This window comes from Notolepis coatsorum, assembly GCF_963971535.1.
Source record: "Notolepis coatsorum genome assembly, chromosome: 17".
NCBI lineage: Eukaryota > Metazoa > Chordata > Actinopteri > Aulopiformes > Paralepididae > Notolepis > Notolepis coatsorum.
The window spans coordinates 92,251,479-92,276,233 of NC_140181.1; the positions used below are offsets into that span (position 1 = coordinate 92,251,479).

Below are 24,755 nucleotides of genomic sequence, written 5' to 3' on the forward strand. Positions count from 1 at the left end.
TAGTTTGTCTCTCCTGCCCATGTAAAGCGTCTTTGAGCACCTGGAAAAGCGCTATATAAAATAGATGTATTATTATTATTATTATTATTACAGTCATAAAAAAATCTATTTTCACCATGTTTTTTGGTCTAAATGTACTATAAATCAGGCTATGAATGATATATCAATAAACCCCTCTGTAAAAAGATGCAGGGTATATATAGGAAGAAATGTGGAAAGTATGGTGTGTGTAGGTGCTATGGAATGGTACATGTCTACCCTTGCGTGTAAGAAAAACGTATAAACACTCATTTTTGGGAAAACCCCTTCAAAGTTCTGTATTGTAAAATGCCATAATTTTTTTTTTAAACAGCTATTTACAAACACAATACCTAATCAAACCATTAGTAATTGACAACCTAAACACATGCCTGATAACTGAATAATAATAATAATGATGTTATTGAAGTTGAACTGAACAGAACTACACACAAACAAATAGGCAAACAAATATTTGAATAGATACAGTATCACTATGAAACTTTCCCAGTTTGTTATGTACATATAAACTAAGAAAAAATATATTGCAAGTTTTCTGAATTTTATGTTTATATATGCAAATGAGGCACTTCCCCATTAAATATGTGCATATTTATGCAATAAGGCAAAATTAAGTAAAATAAACAACTAAATGTGTGTTATTGACGTTTTATTGTCACTAGTTTCATAGAAGACATGTTTAGGAAGCAAAATATAACAAAATCTCAAAATCAACAAAAAAAAGGATATTTGCCTATTCGTGTCTCGCCTTAATGAGGTAATGCCTATTTTGCATATATAAACATAAGATGTCAGAAAACTTGCAATAAATTTTTTCTAAGTTGTTATAACAAACTGGGAAAGTTTCATAGTGATATCTATTCAAATTTTTTTTTTGCCTATTCACCTGGGGTGTCTCACCTTAATAGCAACCGATCATACTGGGCTCATTAATTTGCGAAAGCTTCATATTGTGATACTAACTTGGCATTCAATTAACAGAAGGCCACACCCCCTCAACATGCTGAGAGTTGGCTGTGCTCAGAGAGGGTGACTTAAAACAATTATAACAAATCAAACGATACATCTGAAGCTGGAAGGGGTTTATTCCTATTGAGTGTGGGGTGTTTCACAACGCCTATTCTCTCCACTGTCCTTTCATGGCTACGGCGCGTTTATAACAAGAAGTCAACAGTCATTCATTGACATTTAACTTTGTGATGAAACAATTACTTATACCGTCATTTTCAATACAGGCAAAATGATCAAAACAAAATCAACATATGTATACATCTAATTCAAAACAGTTACAGATGAGCTAATTAGAGAGAAAAAAAGGTTTACAATTTCAGGGTCTGTCCCTCGTGCGGCAGCCACACAGAAAAAGGCAGTCAACATTACACCCCACATAGCCTAAACCTAGAGCAGATGTTGCTACAAATAATAATAATAATAATAATAATAATAATAATAATAATAATAATAATAATAATAATAATAATAATAATAATAATAATAATAATAATAATAATAATAATAATAATAATAATAATAATAATAATAATAATAATAATAGTAGTCAGGCTACACAGAGAGGCGGTAGGAAGCCTCATATACTTGACTACTTGTACTAGACCAGATCTAAGTTTTGTGGTAAGTAGATTATCACAGTATTTCGCAGAGCCAACAGAGGAGCAATGGGTTACTGTAAAACATGTACTAAGATATCTCAAAGGCACTGCAGACAAGGGGTTATGTTTCAGACAAAACCGCAGTGAGGTGTTAGGCATACAAGCCTACAGTGATGCAGATTGCGCAGCTGATACCATTGATAGACTGAGCAAGAACAGCTCTCTGTTTCCTGGAAAACTAAGAAGCAACCCACGGTTGCACTTTCCACTTGTGAGGCGGAATACATTGCCCTTGCTACAACCATAGCAGAAGTTATATACCTAGAACAGTTTTTGAAAGGTATTGATGATTACAAGTACACACAGGCAGTGGTACATGAGGACAACCAGGGAACAATTGCTCAGGCCAAGAACCCTGTACACAGACAGAGGTGCAAGCATGTGGATATTAAATATCATTTTATCAGGTCCACGATAAATGAGGGGAGAGTAACTTTGGTATATTGTCCTACAGACGAAATGGTTGCTGATATTTTTACAAAACCTGTAACAAGGATGAAACTGGTGAAGTTTGAAAAGAAAATTTTTGAAACTTGAAATGTGTTTAGACAGAGGTCCACATTTATTTTTTATGTTATGTTTTCTACTTTGCTTAAGATTGTAACAACCTGAGTTCAAGTGGGGGTGTTAAGAGATATGAATACATGTACTCAGAGGAATGTATATTACCAAATGTATGTATATGCAGTACTTGTTTATATCACTGGGGAGCGCTGTAGCGTCTTACAGAAAGGACGCACGTAATGACGTCATCACGTCATTCTATATATGACCGCGTCAGCGGAGGTGTGTTCTCTCTTCCTATTCTTCTCAGTCTATCGAGGTGTGTGTACACAGGTGCATACCTCCACAAGTTCTATGCCTATCCCACCAATGTGAAATGGTGAAGTTGTGCTTACTCAATAAACAAGCTAAAGGCTAAAGATATCTCCTTAGACAACGTGTATTTTCTTCTACATGCAACGCAAGATAAACTGCAATGCTCAACACCTATGTGTAGCAGCCTGAATATTCTACTAAGTATTCAGAAGTGCTAACTAACTGTTACTTTCCCTGTGTGTGTATAAAGTGGGTCTGCCATCTTGGCTAAATACGAACGGTACCTCGTGTATCCACATCAACGTCCATTCAAGTGAACGCTAACAACCAGTGTCTAAGGGGTACCCCAAACAATATAAGCCGGCTTTAGTGTAGGTTTTATTTTGGTAACGTGGGCCCACATTTGCTTGGTTTCTTTTGTATTTTTATTATTATTCTTGTTGTTTGAATTCCCAATGTTTCTCTACTTTATGCCTGGGTCTCCCCTAGTACAAGCGGGGTGTTATTAATGTATTGAGCATGCCGTGCCTATGGTGGGAATAGTGTTCCCCTACATTATCAGTGAGAGCACCCGGTGCCATTCATGAATAAGTGCTATCTGAATAAATCTGAAGTACAACCTGTAACTGATAACCTGCCCAGGCTTAAATACAAAGTAGATATAATTGGGAGCACTGTGTGTGTGTCTGTTTCTTCCATTTGCTAACCTAACCCCTGGGTAAATACTGTGACTGCATAATTATTTAACCCTTACACCCCATTCACAGAATAGCATTTGAAGGGTCTATACAGGTGGTCAAGGAAGGGTACTGTTTACAGGGAAGCCCAATAATACTATTGAACTGACAGTCACCGGGTGTGGGAGGGCTGTCGGAGGTACTGGGGGAAGTGAGAGTGTGTGGGGAGCTACTGCTGACCGCCTTGGAAGGCGAGGGAGACCAGAGTACCATTCCCCAGGTTAGTAAATCCTGGGCCCCATCCACTCCTGCTGCAAGCCCTCCAGAACGACGTTCCGGGCCAAAGACGGGGGTACATATAGATCCAATTCTATAGTATCCTGCTACCCAGTGGCTGTGTACTACTACTCCCACAAGCAGGGATAATCCACCCTTCTACATTTGGCGTCACGAACAGGATCAACATCCTACTCCACCTTGACAGACCAGTAGAGAGACCATGACGTCCGATGAAGGGACCCGAACCGCGCAGGAGATGGCGGTAAAGATTGAGGAGCTGCAGGAGAAGTGCCAGACGCAGATGGCACGACTGAAGACACTGGAAGAAACAGTGAAGAAACTGGAACAGAACCAAGGCCGTGAACCCTGCCCGGCCCCCTCGCAGACCGTGTATGTCCAGCGAGACAGAGACTGCAGCGAGTTCGGCGGGGGAAAGGAGAGAGGGGAGTCGCCGGTGGAGGATTGGATCAGAGAAATACAGGCCTATTTCAGAAGCCGCAAAGTGCCCGGTGACGACCAGGCGGAGTTCATACAGCAGCACTTAAAGGGCGAAGCTAAGCGGACGGTACGCTTTGCCATGGAAGGAACGGGCCCAGAGCAAGACGCCCTGTTCCACCTGCTGCAGGGGACGTACGGAGACAAGACCCCAGTCAGTGTCCGCCTGAGGGAGTTCCTCGACCGCCGACAATCGGACGGGGAGAGCATACGGGAGTTTGCATATGACCTGCAAGAGCGGATGCGGCGCATTCAGGACAGAGACCCCGGACAGGTCCCCGACCCTGCAGCCCAGCTGCGGGAGCAGTTCGCGCTCGGCCTGAGGGACGAGGCGCTGAGACGGGAGATGAGGAGGCGCGGGAGAGAGGACGGGGAACGGACGTTTATCGACCTGATGAAGGAGGCGATAGACTGGTCCGAGGAAGAGATGGTCCTGGGCCCCACGAAGAGTCCCGCCCGAGGCATGATTCACGCCGCCGCCGCAGAGGGACGCAAGACCCCTCCCCTCACCGACCCCCTCCAGGAGTCGATCCGACAGCTGTTCGCCGGCCAAGAGCGGTTGAGCGCACGCCAGGAACAGTTATTCCAGGCCTTACACCAAGAGCGAGACACGACCCAGGCGAGACGTGCCCGCAACCTCGCGGGGAATGCCCAGGCGAGAGGAGGACGGGAGGCGGATATGCTACGCCTGTCAACAACCGGGCCATATCGCCAGAGATTGCCCCTGCCCCGCAAGCAGGACACGCCCCGCCCCTTCTCCCGCTCCCGAAGCGCAGAGCCTGTGACTCCGACCGGAACGGGCAATTGACGCTGTCGCGACCGGAGCCGACGACCCGGTCGCCGAGAGCCCAGAGGAGCACCAGGTATACGGGGATGCTTCACCCTGGACGTGCAGATAGATGGCGTGGACACCCGCTGCCTATTTGACACTGGAGCCGAGGTGACGATGATGACGGAGAGCCACTTCAAGCGGAACTTCTCAAAACAGAAGCTGACCGCCGCCAACTGGATCACCCTCACCGCCGCCAACCGTTTGGAGATCCCTGTGGTGGGGTGCCTGTACGCAGAGGTGAAGTGCTTGGACCTGACGTTCCCCGGGAAGTGCATATTTGTGGTGAAGGACGATCACTTCCGAGGACCGAGAGAGACGCCATTCCGGGACTCCTGGGGATGAACGTGCTCGGCGGAGTAGACGGCCTCTTCAAGGGGATTAAGGGGATGCGTCCCGCCAGTAGCCGCTGGCGCGACGCCGGAAGTGTCGCACTACGTCCGGTGGTGGCGGCCCTGGAGCAGAGAGAACGGGAGTGTACAGCCCCGGGAAAAATGGGCTATGTGAAGGTGGCCGGCCGAGACCCGGTGGCCATCCCCCCGCACAGCGAGATGATCGTCTCGGGCCGCTGCGAGACGTCGGCGGGGATGCGGCGTCCCGTGATGGTTGAGAACACTCCGAGCGCCAACCTGCCCCCCGGCCTCCTGGTAGCAAACGTAGTGGCGTATGCCCGGAATGGAAGAGTACCCGTGCGTCTAATGAACCCGACAGACGCCGAGATCGTACTCCAGCCCCGGTCCCGACTGGCGGAACTCCACTGCCCCAAACAAGTGCGGTCCAAGGAGAGGGCGACAGTGGAGGAGGTCACCGGGGGATATAGGGTGACGGCGATCGACACCCGAGACCAACCGACACCGGCGGCGGCCGATGAGAGGACCCGGGAACTTGTCGTGCCCGTTCAGGCGAATCTTGAAGACCTCACCCCGGCCCAAGTACGCCGATTGAACGAGGTACTCGAGAAACATAAGACGGTGTTCTCTGTTGACGACGGGGATTACGGATACACAACCACGTCACACATTACGTCCCCACCGGAGACGCACACCCCGTCAAGCAACGGCACCGCCGGATACCGCCCCACGTCTTCCAGGAGGTGAAACGGCACGTGCAGGACCTGGTGGACCAAGGCGTACTCGTGGAAAGCTGTAGTCCATGGGCGTCCCCGGCCGTGATCGTCATCAAGAAGGATGGCTCCGTGCGGTTCTGTTGCGACTACCGCCGCTTGAACAATGTGACGCACCGGGACGCGTACCCTCTACCCCGAATAGAGGAGTCCCTAGACGCCCTGGGGCAGGCCCGGATCTTCTCTTCCCTCGACCTCACGGCAGGTTACTTCCAAGTGGCGGTGAAGGAGGAAGACCAGGAGAAGACGGCCGTCACGACGCCCTTCGGCCTCTATCAGTGGACCTGTATGCCCTTTGGGCTGTGCAACGCCCCGGCGACGTTTCAGCGGTTGATGACCGCAGTACTAGGGGACCTGGCCCCATCCACTCCTGCTGCAAGCCCTCCAGAACGACGTTCCGGGCCAAAGACGGGGATACATATAGATCCAATTCTATAGTGTCCTGCTACCCAGTGGCTGTGTACTACTACTCCCACAAGCAGGGATAATCCACCCTTCTACATATGCATTACTCTATATATCTCCATCCCAAGTCATAACAAATTGGGTTCACACAACAACAAAATATATATACATATATAATAATAATAATAATAATAATAATAATAATAATAATAATAATAATAATAATAATAATAATAATAATAATAATAATAATAATAATAATAATAATAATAATAATAATAATAATAATAATAATAATAATAATAATAATAATAATAATAATAATAATAATAATAATAATAATAATAATAATAATAATAATAATAATAATAATAATAATAATAATAATAATAATAATAATAATAATAATAATAATAATAATAATAATAATAATAATAATAATAATAATAATAATAATAATAATAATAATAATAATAATAATAATAATAATAATAATAATAATAATAATAATAATAATAATAATAATAATAATAAAAATATATGAGATGTTCCAAAGTACTATTAGCCTATTATGTGGATTTCCGTTTTTGGAGCCCCCTTTTATCTCATGGAGATAAAACTGGGAACGAGGTTAGGAGCCCCCGCTCGCTCTCCTGTCTTTACATAGCCTACTGCCTACATACAGCCTATGAATTGAAAATGGGGGACCCTGTATACAAGACAAACGTCTTTTGATTGATTGATTGAAAACTTTATTAACAGATTGCAGAATGGGTACAGTACAGTACAGCTCAATACATACAATTGTTAAGGGGATGCAGACCTCTTGTTTACACCAGGGTCCCCCATTTTCAATTCATCGTAACATGACATACATGACATACCGATAGACAGTACTGCTACATCTATACATTTATGACATACCAGATTTGCAAATACAGTACTGTTTGTGATACAAAAAGAGTCCAGAAAAAAGAGTATATACATTTGACGTAGAAACTGTACATTGGATTGGGTAGGTGGGGGTGGGGGGGACTGTACATTGGAGGTGGTTGGGTGGGTGGGGGGGGGGGGTTGGGTAGGAGTGGGGGGGAGGTTGGGTAGGAGGGGTGGGTGGGGGACACTGTACAACTGTACAAACAAAACTGTACATTGGAATATTGACAAGACCATACTTGGTAATTTACTCTACATTGGAGGGGGTTGTGTTCGGACATTTACAGGGGCCAGTTTCGAGTTGCAGTCTCCCTTAGGTGTTTTTTGAAAGTGTTTTTGAAAGTGGGTAGTGATTCACATTCCTTTACAGCTTTGGGTAGGGCGTTCCACATTGATGTGGCATAATTGTGAAACGTGTTTAGTCCCTTGTTTGAGCCGAATCTGGGTTTAACATGATTTGTGGAGCTCCCTCTGGTGTTGTGATCGTGGTATTCACTGACCTTTGGGAAGTATTTTGACATGTACATGGGTACCTTGGTCGTGTAGTGTATCTTGTAGACCAGGCCCATTGCAAGTTGCTGTACTCTGTCGTCTACTCTAAGCCATCCTAGGTTGTCAAAGTGGGCAGGGGTGAGGTGGGTTCTAGGAGTAAGGTCAAGCAGTAGTCTGACCAGTTTGTTTTGAGATGTTTGTAATTTTGTTTTTAGCGCCTTTGAGGTGCTTTGGTACCATGAGGTGCAAGCATAGTCGTAGTACCCTTGAATGAGTGCTCCTGCCAGAGTCTTCAGGGTATTCTTGTTTACCAGTGAGGAGATCCGGTACAAGAATCGAGTTCGTTGGTTGAGTTTTTTTATTACATTGTGTAACTGAGGGGTACAATTCCCTGACTGTATTAATCAAGTATTAGTATCATTAAACTACTACCGTCTTATGTACATTACTGGCCAATACCGTACACAGGTATATGATGCGAACTTCTCCACAATAACACGGTTTCCACACAAATACTCGTTTAGAATATTTATTACAGATAAGAATACAAATATACGTTACTTTGTTGCGCTTATAAGGCAAAGAATGTGCGTAGGCAAGTCAATACTGAATATTAGGAATTAGATCTAGGGATATTCTGGGAAGGGGGGTATACTACCGGTTGTAAGCCAGCAGGGGGAGGCAATGCTCTATGAAAGTCAATGGTTCCACAGGGCTTCAGCAAGGCACCTGGAGACGGTGTATTACTCCCTGCTCCGCGGGGAAAAGCAGCCGCTGTAATTCCAGTATGCAGCAGCACAAGGGGAAGCCGTGGAGTCTCTGCTCCAACAGAGACGGGCTCGAGTGATGTCCCCACGGGCCGGTGTAGATCCCACAGCAGTGGGTGTTGACGGTTCTCTGCTCCAGCAGCCACAGTCAAGGCAATGAAGAATAATAATAATCCTGCCGGAAAGGCTCTGCAATCACCGGGGTAAATCCTCCGTGGTGCGCGGTGGTCCACGGTTGAACTTGACGTTACTACTATCCTATTAGCATGCGGCAATAAGTGCTCTATGTAGACGCACAATTACTCACTTCACGTGGTCTTTGACTCGTAATGAAGGCTTTTACTAGTAAGTAGCGAACGATACGTTAAACAAACGTAGTAGGATAAACACGACTCTATTTGAGGCAATACGAGCCCTGCTGTACCGCACGTTGCGTAGTGGGTAAGGCTTTACTTGGTAACTGAACCAGACTGAACTGAAGGCGAACTGAAAAGGAAGTTCTGTATTCGCTGGTCATATTTATACGTACGGTGGACAAATAGTGCCGCTCTGCTTTCGGTAGCCGTATTCATGGGCAGAAGCGGGCATGTTAAGACAAGTCATGTCGGTAGCTTTCAAGTCAGCTTTAGGGGGTAAGTCACTGGCGCCTAGGGGATCGCTTCCAATAGGAGAACGAATATTATGGTCTGTCCTGTACCAGGTAAAGGGATATTCCGTGTATATGTACAAAGAATATACAAGGGATATCAAACGATATACAAATATTATACATGGGATCTCAGGCAATAAATATATATATTCGGTTTAATCTGACCCTTTGTAACAGCCGCCCCCTAATTAGTCCCACCTAATTAGCTAAGCAGAGACAGATTAACCGCACTGTCCACTACTCAATGTCCGTTGTGAGGGTAGGCAGGTCACAAAGTCAGGGGTCATGGTCGTCATTAGGCGAGTCGGGGAGCCTTGGCGACTCTATCAGCCTCGCCACGGGTCGGTTGTAGATCCGCCCTTGGCCGAGCACTTCTGCCACTCTGACCTTTCCGTCGGCACCAGTGGTCACTTTGCTTACGTGGCCGGCCGGCCACGCAGCTCGGGGTAGTGACTGGTCTATGGTCATGACGACTGGACGGGATGAAGGGGGGCTTAGGAGGAAGCGGGCCTGAGACTGCTTTGATTTGTGCTTGGCTGTGCTTTCTCCTCCTCCGTCTGTTTCTCTTGTTTGCTCTGTACCCCGTCTGAGGAGGGGCCGGTCCCGGCCGCCCCGTCAAGGAGTCGCTTGGGGTGCTGGGTTCGAGGTCAGCCACGTCTGGAGCGCAGCTGAGGGGGGTGGAGTTCCGAACTCCCTCTGGTGCCCACGGTTCTCTCACGGGCCTCTCGCTTAATGTCAATAGCCTCTGCTGTACGGGGGAGAGGCCGGTGTCGCTCGCCTCTGTGTGTAGGCAGCGTGTAGACGTGGGTTGACTGTCAAGTCCGTAGAGGGGGCCCTGGAGCGTCCATCCCAGTCGGGTCTGAACCGCGACTGGGCATCCTTTAGGTCCGACGTGGGCCGCCTCAATTGGGAGAATGAGGTCCGCGTGGTCGGAGCCGATGAGCAGGGTCGGTGTGGCGCCGTCGATAAGCGGTATAGGTAGTTGACGTAGGTGCACATACTTAGCCATCAGCTGTGGGATGGGGTAGGTGTACTGAGACAGGCCTATGTCGTGGCTAGTGAAGACGTTAGTTATACTATACTGCTTCTCGGGCTGGTCCACCGCTGCTATCTTGAAGGAGACCCTTTCACCCGTTATGGTCTTCTGGTCCCTTCTGATGGTGCGTATGGTCAAGGTATCTTTGACACCCCGCAGGCCCAACTGGGCTGCTGCGGAAGCGAGGAGGAGAGTCTTTTCAGACCCATCGTCCAGGACGGCGTAAGTGTCCAGGACCTTGTCCTCGTGGCTCAGGAGCACTCTGACCACTTTGAGGAGCACACGGGGGGTCCCGCTATGCTGGTCAATGTGGAGCACTCCTGTTGGTTGGTTGCCTTCTGGTGGGCTCCGCACCGTGCTGCGTGGTAAGCGGCGCCCGCCTGGGCCGCCCCTGCGTGGTAAGCGGCGCCCGCCTGGGCCGCCTCACGCCACTGGTCCACTTGGACGGGGTTCAGTGTCTTATATTCGGCGCACTGTGCCAGCCAGTGTCCGCCGTCGCAGTAGGTACAGTAGGGAGCGGTCTGGTGGCTCTTCGGTACTGGTGCCACCGCCTCGGCATGGTACATTACCGCGACGGGCCCACTCTGTTGTCCTGGCTGACGCCTGTTGATGTCGTGCAGGACCTCCAGGTGGGTGCCACCGCACCTGCTGCACTTCTTCTTCAAGCGGCACTCAGCTGCTAGGTGGCTGCGCGCGCAGCGGAAGCAGCGGCGGTGGTCCTTGACCCACTGACTCACATCATCCGTGGTCAGCTTCTTGAAATCTTCGCACTGATACAGCCGATGTTCTCCCTCGCAGTACTGGCACTCAATCTTCCACTGGTCCTCTTTCGTCGAGGGGGTGTTGTGGTTCTTGTGTGGTGCTGATTCGGCTTGGTGCATAACGGTCACCAACCGGCGGTTATCCGTTTGTCCCCGAGGTCCGAGTCTTGGGCTTGGTCCACTCCATACGAACGTGTCGAGTCGTAGGCTACTGACCTCTCTGGCGAGGAACTCAGATAGGTCTAGGAGGGATGCCTCTGGACCGTTGGGGTCGCGGTAGTCTCTCTGCCGCCTGAAGCGCTCTTGTCGGGCGGGAGGGAGCTTCTCTAATATCCTCTCTACGTTGGAGTTAGCGTACAGTTCGTAGATACCCTTTTCCTTTTGGGACCCCAGCATCCCTACCAGGGACTGTACCTTGATAGACAGGTCATCTAATGCTCTGTTGTCTCTGGCTGGGGGGAGACGGTCAATGTCTCTTATCTCCTGTATCACGTAGTCCCATACGCGTCCATACCGTTGGTCGAGTGCTGCTAGAGCCGCTGTGTATGGGGTAGTAGAGTTGGCATAGGCCAGCGCTATATTGTGCGCTCGGGGCACCTTGAGGTGCTTCAATAGGGTAGCATACTTGTGGCGTTCATCAGCTACATCAACCATCATTGTCTCTAAGCACATCCGTAGCTCCGTGTACTGTGCTCGGTTCTCATGGGTGAAGTCTGGAAACGTCGGTGCGCCAAGGTACGATGTCATGGATGACTGGCACATCGGTGAGCGTTGGGGAAGAGGCCTCCTAGGCGAGTCTCCCCGTGCGTGTCGTCTTGGGCTGGTACTTGGTGGGTACCGAAGGTCGGGTACCCAGGTGCTGTCCCTCGGGGCTGGCGGTGCGTCAAACTCACCCGTGAGTTGAGTCGGGGGTTTGTAGCGCAGGGCCTCGGGGCTGACTTCTGGGCTGTACTGGACCTCCTGGTCCAGAGTACGTTGCTGCTGGTCGGGGCTGTACTGGGCCTCCTGGGCCAGAGTACGTTGCTGCTGGTCGGCTTGACATTCCTCCTCTTCCTCCTCCTCTTCCTCTGCTAGGACCTGGAGTCTTCTGTGCAGTCTCTCGGCGTGGTCCGATTCTTCCCGGTTGCTGGGTCTCGTATGGACCGGCCGGGAAGGGGGTTCGGAGACGTGGACAGGATCCTCCTGTTGGCGGGGTCCCGGGTCGCTTCGTCGGGTAGGGGAATGTGTCCTAGACCCGTGTCTTGACGATCTCTGAGAGCTCCGTGTGGAGTGAGGGGGTGTCGCCATGGCAACCAGTTTGTCCATCAGCTCCGCCTGCAGCCGGTCGCGCTCTGCCTCGCGCTGGGCATGGGCGGCGTCGCGCGCTGCTTCGCGCTGGGCATTGGCGACGTCGCGCTGCGCATTGGCGCTGGCCTGGGCAGCGTCGCGCTGTGCGTTGGCGGCGTCGCGCTGGGCATGTGCGACGTCGCGCTGTGCATTGGCGGCGGCGTGCTGTGCATCGGCGCGGCTTCTCTCAATGTTCTCTTCTGTCTGGAGGCGTCTGGTCTCCAGTCTTATGCGGTCGTCTTCACTCCTTTGTTGCGCCTGGAAGCGCTCTCGCTCGCCTGCAAAATGTTCGCGCTCGCACATCTGTTGCGCTTGAAGTCGATCGCGTTCGGTGGAGGCTGCCAGGGTGGCGATGAGTGCTTGCGCCAGCATCTTGTCCGCCGCGCTGGGGGAAGACGCCGTTCGGGGCGATCGGCTCCCGGCAGTACTTGTTGGAGATCCGTTCTCCTGTTGCGCACCGAGGAGATCCATCTCCTGGGTGCGCGTCTCTTCTTGTGGTGAGTCGGGTTCCATCCCGGGAGGGCTTTCTTTATCCTGGAGCGCTCCGGGGACTACCTCGTCGGCGTTGTCGGGGGATAAAGTCGTGTCAGTTCCCTCCTGGTCCCCACCGTGAGCTTGGTCAGTTACATTAGAACCACTAGGGCCTCTGTTGGCGGGGTAGCCTGGTTGGTAGGGTCGGACATAATTTTACTATCCGCTTTAGTTATTTTATCCGTATCTAATTTCCCTTTAAAGCTAGGTATTGGACTGACAGAGTATGCCTCTAGATAGGGAGGTGGCTGCCGTCTGCGCTGCGGGCGATCTAGCTTAGGAGAACCGTTTGTGGAGTGTTCGTCATCGGCCATGTCAATATTAATATTATATTAATATTACGCTAATTATTATCCGGGGCTCGAAGGACCAATTTTAACTGAGGGGTACAATTCCCTGACTGTATTAATCAAGTATTAGTATCATTAAACTACTACCGTCTTATGTACATTACTGGCCAATACCGTACACAGGTATATGATGCGAACTTCTCCACAATAACACGGTTTCCACACAAATACTCGTTTAGAATATTTATTACAGATAAGAATACAAATATACGTTACTTTGTTGCGCTTATAAGGCAAAGAATGTGCGTAGGCAAGTCAATACTGAATATTAGGAATTAGATCTAGGGATATTCTGGGAAGGGGGGTATACTACCGGTTGTAAGCCAGCAGGGGGAGGCAATGCTCTATGAAAGTCAATGGTTCCACAGGGCTTCAGCAAGGCACCTGGAGACGGTGTATTACTCCCTGCTCCGCGGGGAAAAGCAGCCGCTGTAATTCCAGTATGCAGCAGCACAAGGGGAAGCCATGGAGTCTCTGCTCCAACAGAGACGGGCTCGAGTGATGTCCCCACGGGCCGGTGTAGATCCCACAGCAGTGGGTGTTGACGGTTCTCTGCTCCAGCAGCCACAGTCAAGGCAATGAAGAATAATAATAATCCTGCCGGAAAGGCTCTGCAATCACCGGGGTAAATCCTCCGTGGTGCGCGGTGGTCCACGGTTGAACTTGACGTTACTACTATCCTATTAGCACGCGGCAATAAGTGCTCTATGTAGACGCACAATTACTCACTTCACGTGGTCTTTGACTCGTAATGAAGGCTTTTACTAGTAAGTAGCGAACGATACGTTAAACAAACGTAGTAGGATAAACACGACTCTATTTGAGGCAATACGAGCCCTGCTGTACCGCACGTTGCATAGTGGGTAAGGCTTTACTTGGTAACTGAACCAGACTGAACTGAAGGCGAACTGAAAAGGAAGTTCTGTATTCGCTGGTCATATTTATACGTACGGTGGACAAATAGTGCCGCTCTGCTTTCGGTAGCCGTATTCATGGGCAGAAGCGGGCATGTTAAGACAAGTCATGTCGGTAGCTTTCAAGTCAGCTCTAGGGGGTAAGTCACTGGCGCCTAGGGGATCGCTTCCAATAGGAGAACGAATATTATGGTCTGTCCTGTACCAGGTAAAGGGATATTCCGTGTATATGTACAAAGAATATACAAGGGATATCAAACGATATATACAAATATTATACATGGGATCTCAGGCAATAAATATATATATTCGGTTTAATCTGACCCTTTGTAACACATTGGATGCCATTTTGTCACAGGAAAGATTTGCCTCTAGGATGGAACCCAGGTAGGTAATATCTTCTTTCCTTGTGACAATATTGTCACCCACTGTAACTGAGAAGCCGTCGGTCTTGCTGAGTTTGTTATTTGAACCGAAGAGAATGGACTCTGTTACGAAGGATCAGATTAAACCGAGTATATATATTTATTTGTTGATATATATTGAATAGTATTTGTATATCGTTTGATATCCCCTGTATATTTCTTGTACATATACACGGAATATCCCTTTAGCCTACTATAGCCCATAATAGTTCATTCTCCTATTGGACAAAGGACCAGGCGCCAGGGGACCAGCCCCCGGAGTCAAGTTCAAAGTTACCGACAAGACATGTCTGTACTAGCCCCGGCCCTGCCCAGGGATACGGCGACAGAAATGAGAGTGGCACTATTTGTTCACCGTGCATATAAATATGGCGTAAGTGAATACAGAGGTACTTAGTCAGAAACTTAGTAACCAACGTGAAGCCTCACCCACGATACGACGTGCGGTGAAGTATGGCCGGTTTGGCCCCAGAATAGCATTGAGACCGCGTGCGAATTAATAACTGAATTGTCAGAGTTTGGCACTGTACCGTCGAGTGCGACGTATTTCTATTAAGTTAATAATAGTCTATTGTGTATGGTGCATCGTGCGGTTAGAGTTCTAAAGTGACCAGCATCTCCAACGCTTCCTCGTGTTAGCTAGATTCTTATCCAGGCTGGGCCGACCACATGGCGCTTTCATCCGAGGAGATCTAGGCGAGGACCGAATGGACATGTACACTGTATTACCTACCCGACGTCTGCATAGCCCTGTGCGGCTGGAATATATATTTGCTTTGGTACTGTGATTTGTGGAGCGGATAATCGCCGACGCCTGTGAGTGTTGGATTTACCCCCGAGAGGAGTCAAGGTCGAGTCGGCGCTCAGAGAGCCTGAGGCCGCCTAGCTTTCTTCACTGTGGAGCTACAGCCTACAAGAGAACCAAGCTGTATTCGTCTGCGGATCAAGAGTCTATCGCACTGTCTTCTGTACTCGAAGTCTCCCTAGATATCGTTGACCAGACGTTCTACTACCGACAGCTCTCCTACCCCCCCTGCCGGCTTACAACCGGGAGGACCCCTTCCAGTATATCCCGCTATATCATTAAGTGTACCATAGATATAATTCCCTAAGAACCAGGTTGTATACTTGCCTCCTGCGTAACCAGAGAATGGACATTCAGTGTTGATTTGCCTACGAATACTCATTTGCCTTACAAGTGCAATCAAATGTAATATAAGTATCATATGTACCTTTTGCTCCATTAAATACTTGATTAATACCTTTGACTGGAACCGATTTCATTGTGGGAAGTGTTCATCATATTCATATATTGTGTACTGTATGGCCAGTAGTTAAAGTACATAAAGCGGTAGTGGTTTAATGATACCATACTTATCAATACAGTCAGGGAATTGTACCCCTCAGTTACAATTGGTCCTTCGAGCCGGATGGTAACTAGTGTAATATTAATATAGTGGTATTAATATTGAAATGGCCTATGATGAACACTCCACAAAACGGTCCTCCTAAAGTAGATCGCCCGCAGCGTAGACGGCAGCCACCTCAGTACTTAGAGGATTACGCTGCCAGTATACTACCTAGCCTTCTACAGACGGTAAACGCGGTAAAAGTAGAAAGTAAAATTATGTCCGACCCTATCAACCAGGATACCCCGACCACAGAGGCCCTAGTGGGTTCTAATGTAACTGACCAAGCTCACGGTGGGGACCAGGAGGGAACCGACACGACTTTACCCCCCGCCAAGACCGAAGAAGTAGTCCCCGGAGAGCTCCGGGAGGAAGACAACCCTCCAGAGATGGAACTCTGCACGGTACAAGATGAGGAGAGCGCCGCGGAGATAGAGCTCCAGGACTCCCCGCAGGAGAACGCATCTCCAACGAGTACTGCCAGGAGCGGATCACCTCAACCAGCGTCTTCCCCCAGCGAGGCGGACAAGATGCTGGCACAGGCGTTCCTCGCCAGCCTAGCAGCCTCAACAGAGCGCGATCGACTCCAAGCACAGACGCTTAGTGAGCGCGAACATTCTTCCATGGAAAGAGAACGCATTCAAGCGCAGCAACGGAGCGACGAAGATCGTATACGTCTAGAGATTAGACGCCTTCAGACGGAAGAGAATATGGCAAGAGACCGGGCCGACACCCAGCGTGCCGCTGCCGGTGCCCAAAGAGAAGCAGAGCGCGACAGAATACAAGCGCAGCTAATGGAGCAGCTGATCGCCAAGGCAACACCCCCTCCCTCCGCACAGGGTTCCAGGGCCTCGTCAAGACACGGGTCAAGGGCACCCTCCCCTAACCGATCAAGCGACCCTGAACTCGACCACCAGAGAGAGCCTATACCCCCCTCCGAACTCCTTCCCCGACCGGTCCCAGTGAGACCCAGCTACAAGGAAGGAACGGTGTACACCGCGGAGAGGCTAAATAGACGACTACAGGATCTAGATGACCTGACAGAAGAAGAAGAGGGAGAGGAGGAGAGTCAAGCCCGACAGCAGCACAGTACTCCACAGGACCAGGAGGTCCAGTACAGCCCAGGCTCTACCCCCGCGGCTCTGCGCTACAGACCCCCGACTCTATTCACGGGTGAGCATGACGCACGACCAGTCCCGAGGAATAGCACCTGGATACGCGGGCCATGGTACCCTGCCGGTACCAGCCCACCGAGAGGCGTAAGAGGAGACTCGCCTAGGAGGCCTCTCTTCCAACGCTCACCGATGTGCCAGCCATCTACGGCGTCATACATTGGCACACCGACGTTTCCAGACTTCACCCATGAGAACCGAGCACAGTACACGGAGTTACGGATGTGCTTAGAGACAATGATGGTTGACGTAGCTGATGAACGCCACAAGTATGCTATCCTATTGAAGCACCTCAAGGTGCCCCGAGCGCACAACATAGCGCTGGCCTATGCCACCTCTACTACCCCATACACAGCGGCTCTAGCAGCGCTCGACCAAAGATATGGACGCATATGGGATTACGTAATACAAGAGATAAGGCATATTGACCGCCTACCCCCAGCAACAGACAATCGCTCACTAGACGACCTGTCTATCAAAGTACAATCCCTGGTAGGGATGCTGGGGGCGCAACGAGAAAAGGGTATGCACGAACTATGCGCAAACTCTAATGTCGAGAGGATTTTAGAGAAGCTGCCGCCCGCCCGACAAGAGCGCTTCAGGCGGCAAAGAGACCACCGTGATCCTAACGGTCCCGAGCCATCCCTCCTAGACCTAGCCGACTTCCTGGCGAGAGAAGTCAGCAGCCTACGATTGGATACGTTCGTGCGGAGCACACCAAGCTCCAGAGAGGGACCTAGGGGAGCAAACGATGGCCGAAGATTGGTGACTGTCATGCACCAATCAGAATCAGGACCGAGCAGCAAGAACCACAGTACCCCCTCGATGAAAGAGAAGTGGAAGATGGTGTGCCCGTACTGCGAAAAGGAACACTGGTTGTCACAATGTGACATGTTCAAGAAGATGACCGCTGAAGAAGTGAGTCAATGGATAAAGTCCAACCGACGCTGTTACCGATGTGCGTGCAGTCACATGGCAGCCGATTGCCGCTTAAAGAAGAGGTGTAGTCGGTGTGACGGAGCCCACCTAGATGTCCTACACGACAGTAACAGAAGAAAGCCTGCACCTTCCAGCAGCACAAAGGCAAGTGTCATGTACATTGACCCCGCCAGCAGCGGGGGCGCCCAGGTGCTCTTAAAGGTGGTCCGCGTAACACTGAGTTACCAAGATAAGGTCATGGACACTTACGCCGTCCTTGACGACGGGTCAGAGAAGACCCTTCTCCTCGCGTCCGCTGCGGCCCAGCTGGGGCTGCGGGGGAGCGAAAACCAGATGACGATTCGGACAATAAGAAGAGATCTAAAGACGATAAAGGGCGAGAATGTCTCCTTCACTATCGCAGCAAGCGGGCAGCCAGAGAGACGGTATAGGATTACTAATGCTTTCACCAGCCAAGAAATAGGCCTATCACAGTACACCTACCCCATCGCCAAGCTGATGGATAAATATGTGCACCTGCGCCAACTACCTATCCCGCTCATAGACGGTGCCACCCCGACCCTGCTGATAGGCTCCGACCATGCAGACCTCATAGTCCCGATAGACCGGGTCCACACAGGACCCAGAGGCTGTCCTGCAGCAGTCGAGACCCGCCTAGGATGGACATTACAAGGCCCCCTCGCTAAGTCTCTTAACCGAACAGCAGCCACTAACTGCCTCCACTCCAGAGTGACAGAAGAAGACACCACTCTCCTACAGCACGTCGAGAGGCTATGGACACTAGAGACAATGCCCTTTAAGAACGAAAAGAAAGACATTCGTTCCAAGGAAGACATTTACGCTATAGCCCTCCTCGAGCAAGGGACAAAGAGAGTCAACGTCAACGGAGTGATGAGATACGCAACTCCACTCCTGAGGCGAGAGGGTATGCCTACCTTTCACGCCACAAAAGAAGCGACGGAGCGGTATCTATTGAACACAGAGCGGCGCCTAGCCAGAGACCCCGCTCAAGAGACTGTGTACCGCGCTGAGATTAACAAGCTAATCACAGCGGGACACATAAAGAAAATTGACATTAAAGAGGCCGATCAGACGACCGAATCATGGTACGTGCCGCACCACAAAGTCCACCACAACGGCAAGGATCGTATTGTGTTCAACTGCAGCTACCAGATCGGATCACAAAATCTGAATAAAGAGCTCTTGCCCGGCCCAACACTCGGCCCCTCTCTACTAGGCGTGTTACTACGTTTCCGCCAGGACCAGGTGGCCATCAGCGGCGACATCAAAGGGATGTTCCTGCAGGTGAGACTAGTGGAGGAGGACAAGCCCCTGCTGCGGTTCCTATGGAGAGAGAGGATCGGGGATGAGCAACCAGCCATCTATCAATGGGAAGTCCTCCCTTTCGGAACCACATGCAGCCCATGCTGTGCTACGTTTGCACTGCAAAAACACGTCGCAGAGGACCCAGCAGCAGATGAAGAGGTCCGACAAAGTGTAGGAAATAGTTTCTACGTGGACAACTGTTTGCAAAGCGTCTCGACGCCAGAAGAAGCCGAGGCTCTTCTACTCAAGCTCCGCGCCTCCCTGATCAAAGGCGGCTTTGATCTCAGGCAGTGGGCCAGCAGCGACCCGCAAGTATTGCGCAGCCTCTCCCCCGAGGACAAGGCAGCGAGCAGCGAGACCTGGATGGCGACCATCCCAGGAGAAGCCCAAGAAATGACACTAGGACTAGTCTGGCGCTTCAAAACAGACTCGCTCCATTATAGACACAAACCCCTGACCAAGGAGCAGGGAAGGTCGACGGCACTACCGACCACCAGACGGAGTGTATACAGAACACTCGCCAGACAATATGACCCGTTGGGATGTATTCTACCTTACACCACCAGGGCAAAGATGATTGTAAGAGCGTTATGGGACAAGGACCAGGGCTGGGACGACCCCATACCCGAACACCTTGCATCCACATGGAGAGAGTGGGAGACGGAACTCCGCTCACTCCCAGGTGTCAACATACGCCGCAGCTACTTCCCACCCACAGTGAGGCCAGAGACATGCAAGATGGATCTACACGTCTTCAGCGACGCCTCCGAAGTAGCCTACGGTTCGGTGGCTTACTTGCGTGCCCGAGAGGAGGGAGGAGAAATACATACTGCTTTCATCCTGGCTCGCTCAAGAATAGCCCCACGAAAGCAACAATCTATCCCGCGTCTAGAGCTCTGCGCAGCCCTAGCAGGAGCGCAGCTCGCCACGTTAATCCAACGTGAACTCACCATTCCGGTGCAAAGAACAATCTTGTGGTCAGACTCCACGACAGTACTCACATGGATCCGGTCTGATTCGTGCAGATACAAGGTCTTCGTGGGAGTCAGAGTCACAGAGATTCAAGAGTTAACAGAAGTAGCGAGCTGGAGGTATGTGGACACAAAACACAACCCAGCTGACGTCATCACCCGGGGAATGTCCCTGGATGACCTCACCAGTCACAACCTATACAGTGACGGACCAGAGTTTCTCAAGCTCCCGGAAGAAGAGTGGCCTACACCCACCCCACGGGAGGCGAGTAAAGAGGAGGCCGAAAACAAGAAATCTATGTTCTGTGGATTGAACACACTCGTCTCCACAGACCCCGACATAGACGATTGCCTCACCCTAGAGAGTGCGCAGCTAAAGACATTTCTGTGGCACCACCCAGAGGTTCAGCCCACTACTGACATTTCAGCAGCTGACTACGAAGAAGCAGAACTTTTTCTACTACAACGAGCCCAGAGAGACTCGTTCCCCGACGAGCTAGACTGTCTACAGGGAGCAAAGCCCGTCCCATCAGACAGCAGACTGCTCCACCTAGCACCCGAGAGCGACGCCCATAGTCTCATCAGAGTGGGTGGTAGTCTGCGGAGAGCCCCAGACTTACCGGATGACGTCAAGTACCCGATAGTCTTGAACAGCCGACACAAGGTCACAGAGCTGATCATAAAGAAATACGACGAGGATGTGCACCACGCAGGGGCAGAGAGAGTCTTCGCGGAGATCAGACGTCGTTATTGGATACTGCAAGGGAGAGAAGCAGTGCGGCGCTTCCAGCGAACCTGTCTAGACTGTCGTAAGTGGCGAGCACAGCCCAGTATACCCCGGATGGCAGACCTACCTCCCTGTCGCCTCCGACTCGGCGACAAGCCCTTTCACTCCACCGGTATGGACTGTTTCGGCCCGCTGTATATAAAGAAAGGAAGAGGAACCGAGAAGCGGTGGGGTATTGTATTCAAATGCATGACCACCCGAGCGATACATATCGAACTCCTTCCAACCATGAGCACAGAAAGGAAAACCGTCTACATTATTGTCTGATCACGGGTGTGGTATAATATGTCCTCATGTAAATATGTTCCCCTTACCTGTGCCCCCCCCCCCTCTCTGTGGAATCACCCCCCTCCCCTGTGTCCCCAAACCTGTACCCCTCCCCCCCATCTGACCTATCAAATGGGACCACACACCCCCTTTGTTGAACTATAAAGGGCTCCTCCCGACCACAATGAAGGCTTCTTACCTGGGTAATTTCAGCTGATCACCTGGGGCGAGAGCCTCAGCCATTCTCTCTATGTATTCTATCTGTTTGGTTAATAAACCTTTGTTATTATCCAAGCCTCGGTTGACTGAGCACATTCTTCATCAGGATATCTACAAATATCCCACAATTGGCGTCTACGAACTTGTGACAGACTTTTTGCGTCCTCCCGGCATGCTGTATCGTTTCATCTATACAGAGAAAAGTGAGTATATAGACTGGTCGACCAAAAATGTATGGAAAGGAATTAAAAACTTCCCGCTTTTCTCTGTGCCAGGTGAATATTACAGAATGTTGTCAAATATTGAGACCATGGCTGAGTAAGAATAATGTGCATTAATATATCTGATCTGTATTGAGAATCGTTACCAGGGCGCGCATGCACCTGGGTCCTTATCAGGCGGTTCTGAAAGGATGGGTTATATGTGCTAGTCCCTAAAGTTTAGGCACAAAGGTTGAAGTGCTATTCCTGGTCGAGTCGGAGCCGACCAAAAGCTAAGGCACACAGTACAACAAAAGAAGATACGTGAGCTTATTATGATGTGATATCCTTGGAAAACGCTACTCTGTTAAAAACGTTCTGTGATTCCTTTGCAAAGAGGCGGGAAGTAGGACCGAGAAGCTGATGGAATCATAATTAGAAATTACCAGAGTAGCGTCATAATATTCATTGTTTCAACCTCAAACTAAGCTCACAATCTCTTCCATTCCTGAAAACGATGTATTTTGGATTAAATTAACCAATTGATCAATACAGATAGCGGGAAGATGATCACGCGATGTCCTAGTTAGTACATGATTACGCGATGTCCCGGGAGTACGTAAAATGTACATTAAACGGGACATCAGTCGCGGAAAGTACATTAAACAGGACGTTAGTCGCGGGTTAAGAGGCCGAGAGTATGATTAAAAGGTATATATAATCTAATATATCGCTGGTAAATTTCGAAGTCAGGTTCGGTCGTTATGATTTTAATAACGATGTGTAGTTAAATCAAGGGATAAATGCCTTGTCGCAACAGATGTTGGCCGACTAAACGTACAGCGATCCAATACAGTCAGATATATACACACGTTAACTTATATGTATTAATGTTTGTTTGTCTGTTTAAGTCTCGTTTGTATGTGCACAAGTATTATAGGACCCGTCGCGTTGCTTTATTGAGTCAAGAACCGGCTGCGGATAGCGCGACGAGCATTGAGAGACGAGTTACCGTTATACAAAGAATAACATTGAAGTGCAGTTCACGGGAACAAACTAGGATAGTAATTTCCGGATTCCGCAGAACACCGGCCCACGGGAACGGCCATTTGGGGAAGTATAGTTTTATCGTTTCAGGTTGTTTACGTTTCACATATGCACAGGCGCGTTCATTCGGTAACAAAACGCTGGTATAGGAATTCCAGGCTATTGAGAGCTCGTGGGAAAAATACTGTATGAATTACAAAGCGTTATTTCCGAGGCGAATGAGAACACACGAACGTCGCATGGAGCAATGACGTGACGCTATGCGCGCCGTGAAGTTATTATTTTATATTAAACTATCCATAAGCGAACGTAAAGTGTAATGTGCCCAAGGCCAAGGGTGCGTGAAATCCACGTGTAGTATATGTTTTATTTGTATATGTATGTGCGCGCTGCTATTGGAAAATGTTGAGTTGCGGTGGCGAGATGCGGGTTGCTGACGACACGTAACGGATCCAACAGCTGTCCCCGGTGAGTATGAAAATCATAAATATAGATGCTTTGATTGATTGATTGAAAACTTTATTAACAGATTGCAGAATAGGTACAATACAGCACAGCTCAACACACAATTGTTAAGGGGATGCAGACCAGAGAGAGACTTTAGTCTTGTTTACATCAGGGTCCCCCATTTTCAATTTATCAGGACATATTATGACATACATGACATACAGATAGTCAGTACTGCTACATCTAACTGTACATACACAACTATCATCTCAGTTACAGTAAATTACAACTATCTCAGATCACTTGAGTGTTTATGTGCTTTAATTTACACATTATAAGTCACATAAAGCTAATTACAATGTCTGTTTCAGAATTATAATACATCTGTGGGCGTACCGGGCATACTGACCATGGGAGCTAAACAAACACTTCCGGTTCCCAGTATATGGCAGTACAGGAATTGTAGTCCACATAAACAGCGTTAGATTAGACTTTATAAGCTTTCAATGTTGAAAACTTGGAACACAAACAACATAGATTATGTTTAAAAGTAAGATGTTTAGGTTATATTCACTTGAGTTCATGTGTTTATCTAAAGAACCAATGAAAGATAACTAGCCCTTTCCATTGTAGGACATTTTTAAACATGATTCAAAATGTGTGGTTCCACATTCATATGATGCTTGTGTACATATGCGATATGATTGATAAATGATAACACTATCATTACATCCTAGGACAGGATGGATGAGAAATAGCTGATGTTTTGTTAAGCTCACAGACAATCAAGGAGAACCCACTCAGATGGTCTTAGAAAAGAGTGGAAAATTAACATGTGTTTGTATTTACAGATCTGGCTCTGAGGCAGAGGATTCACCCAGAATAAAAGAAAAGAGTGGGAAATTAACATGTGTTTGTATTTACAGACAACCAAGAGATCTGGCTCTGGGTCAAGATGCATAATGGGTGTAAACACTTAACATGTGTTTGTATTTACAGACAACCAAGAGATCTGGCTCTGGGTCAAGATGCAGAATGGGTGTAAACACATTGTATCACAAAAGTTGAAACTCCAGTGATTTGCATCTGAACACAGACAAGACACAAAGGGAGACCAGCTACAATCATTTAAATTGAGACCCCAAAGTAATCTACATTTGAACACTCAAACCAGCTGAGGACGATGTGGAGTGAAAGACAATGCAAATAGCCAGTCTGACCACACCTATAGAGACTCAACTTAGTATCTCCACTTAGTATAGTAGGAAGTATCGCTTTAGATGCAGATTTACACTTGGGAGACAAAGCAATGCAAATGCCTACACTCGTGACCACAGACTTGATGAACTCACCTGGCGGTGGATGGCAACAGAGAACCACTTAGTTAACATGAATCAGACTAGTGATGAATTTGCAGTTATGAAAGGCTACCATATTTCCCATACTAA

At 48.8% G+C, this 24,755-nt stretch overlaps 1 protein-coding gene across 1 annotated transcript in view; it reads left to right on the forward strand.

The window, feature by feature from the left end:
- Window positions 1-5,197: 5,197 nt before the first annotated feature.
- Window positions 5,198-24,755, forward strand: part of chdh (choline dehydrogenase) — a gene marked incomplete at its 5' end in the record, with an annotated part of 49,957 nt that continues 30,399 nt past the window's right edge. The window contains 2 exons of the mRNA XM_084333552.1: window positions 5,198-5,740; window positions 5,863-6,217. Coding sequence (XP_084189678.1) covers window positions 5,198-5,740; window positions 5,863-6,217 — 898 coding nt within the window. The remainder of the gene's footprint in view (window positions 5,741-5,862; window positions 6,218-24,755) is intronic.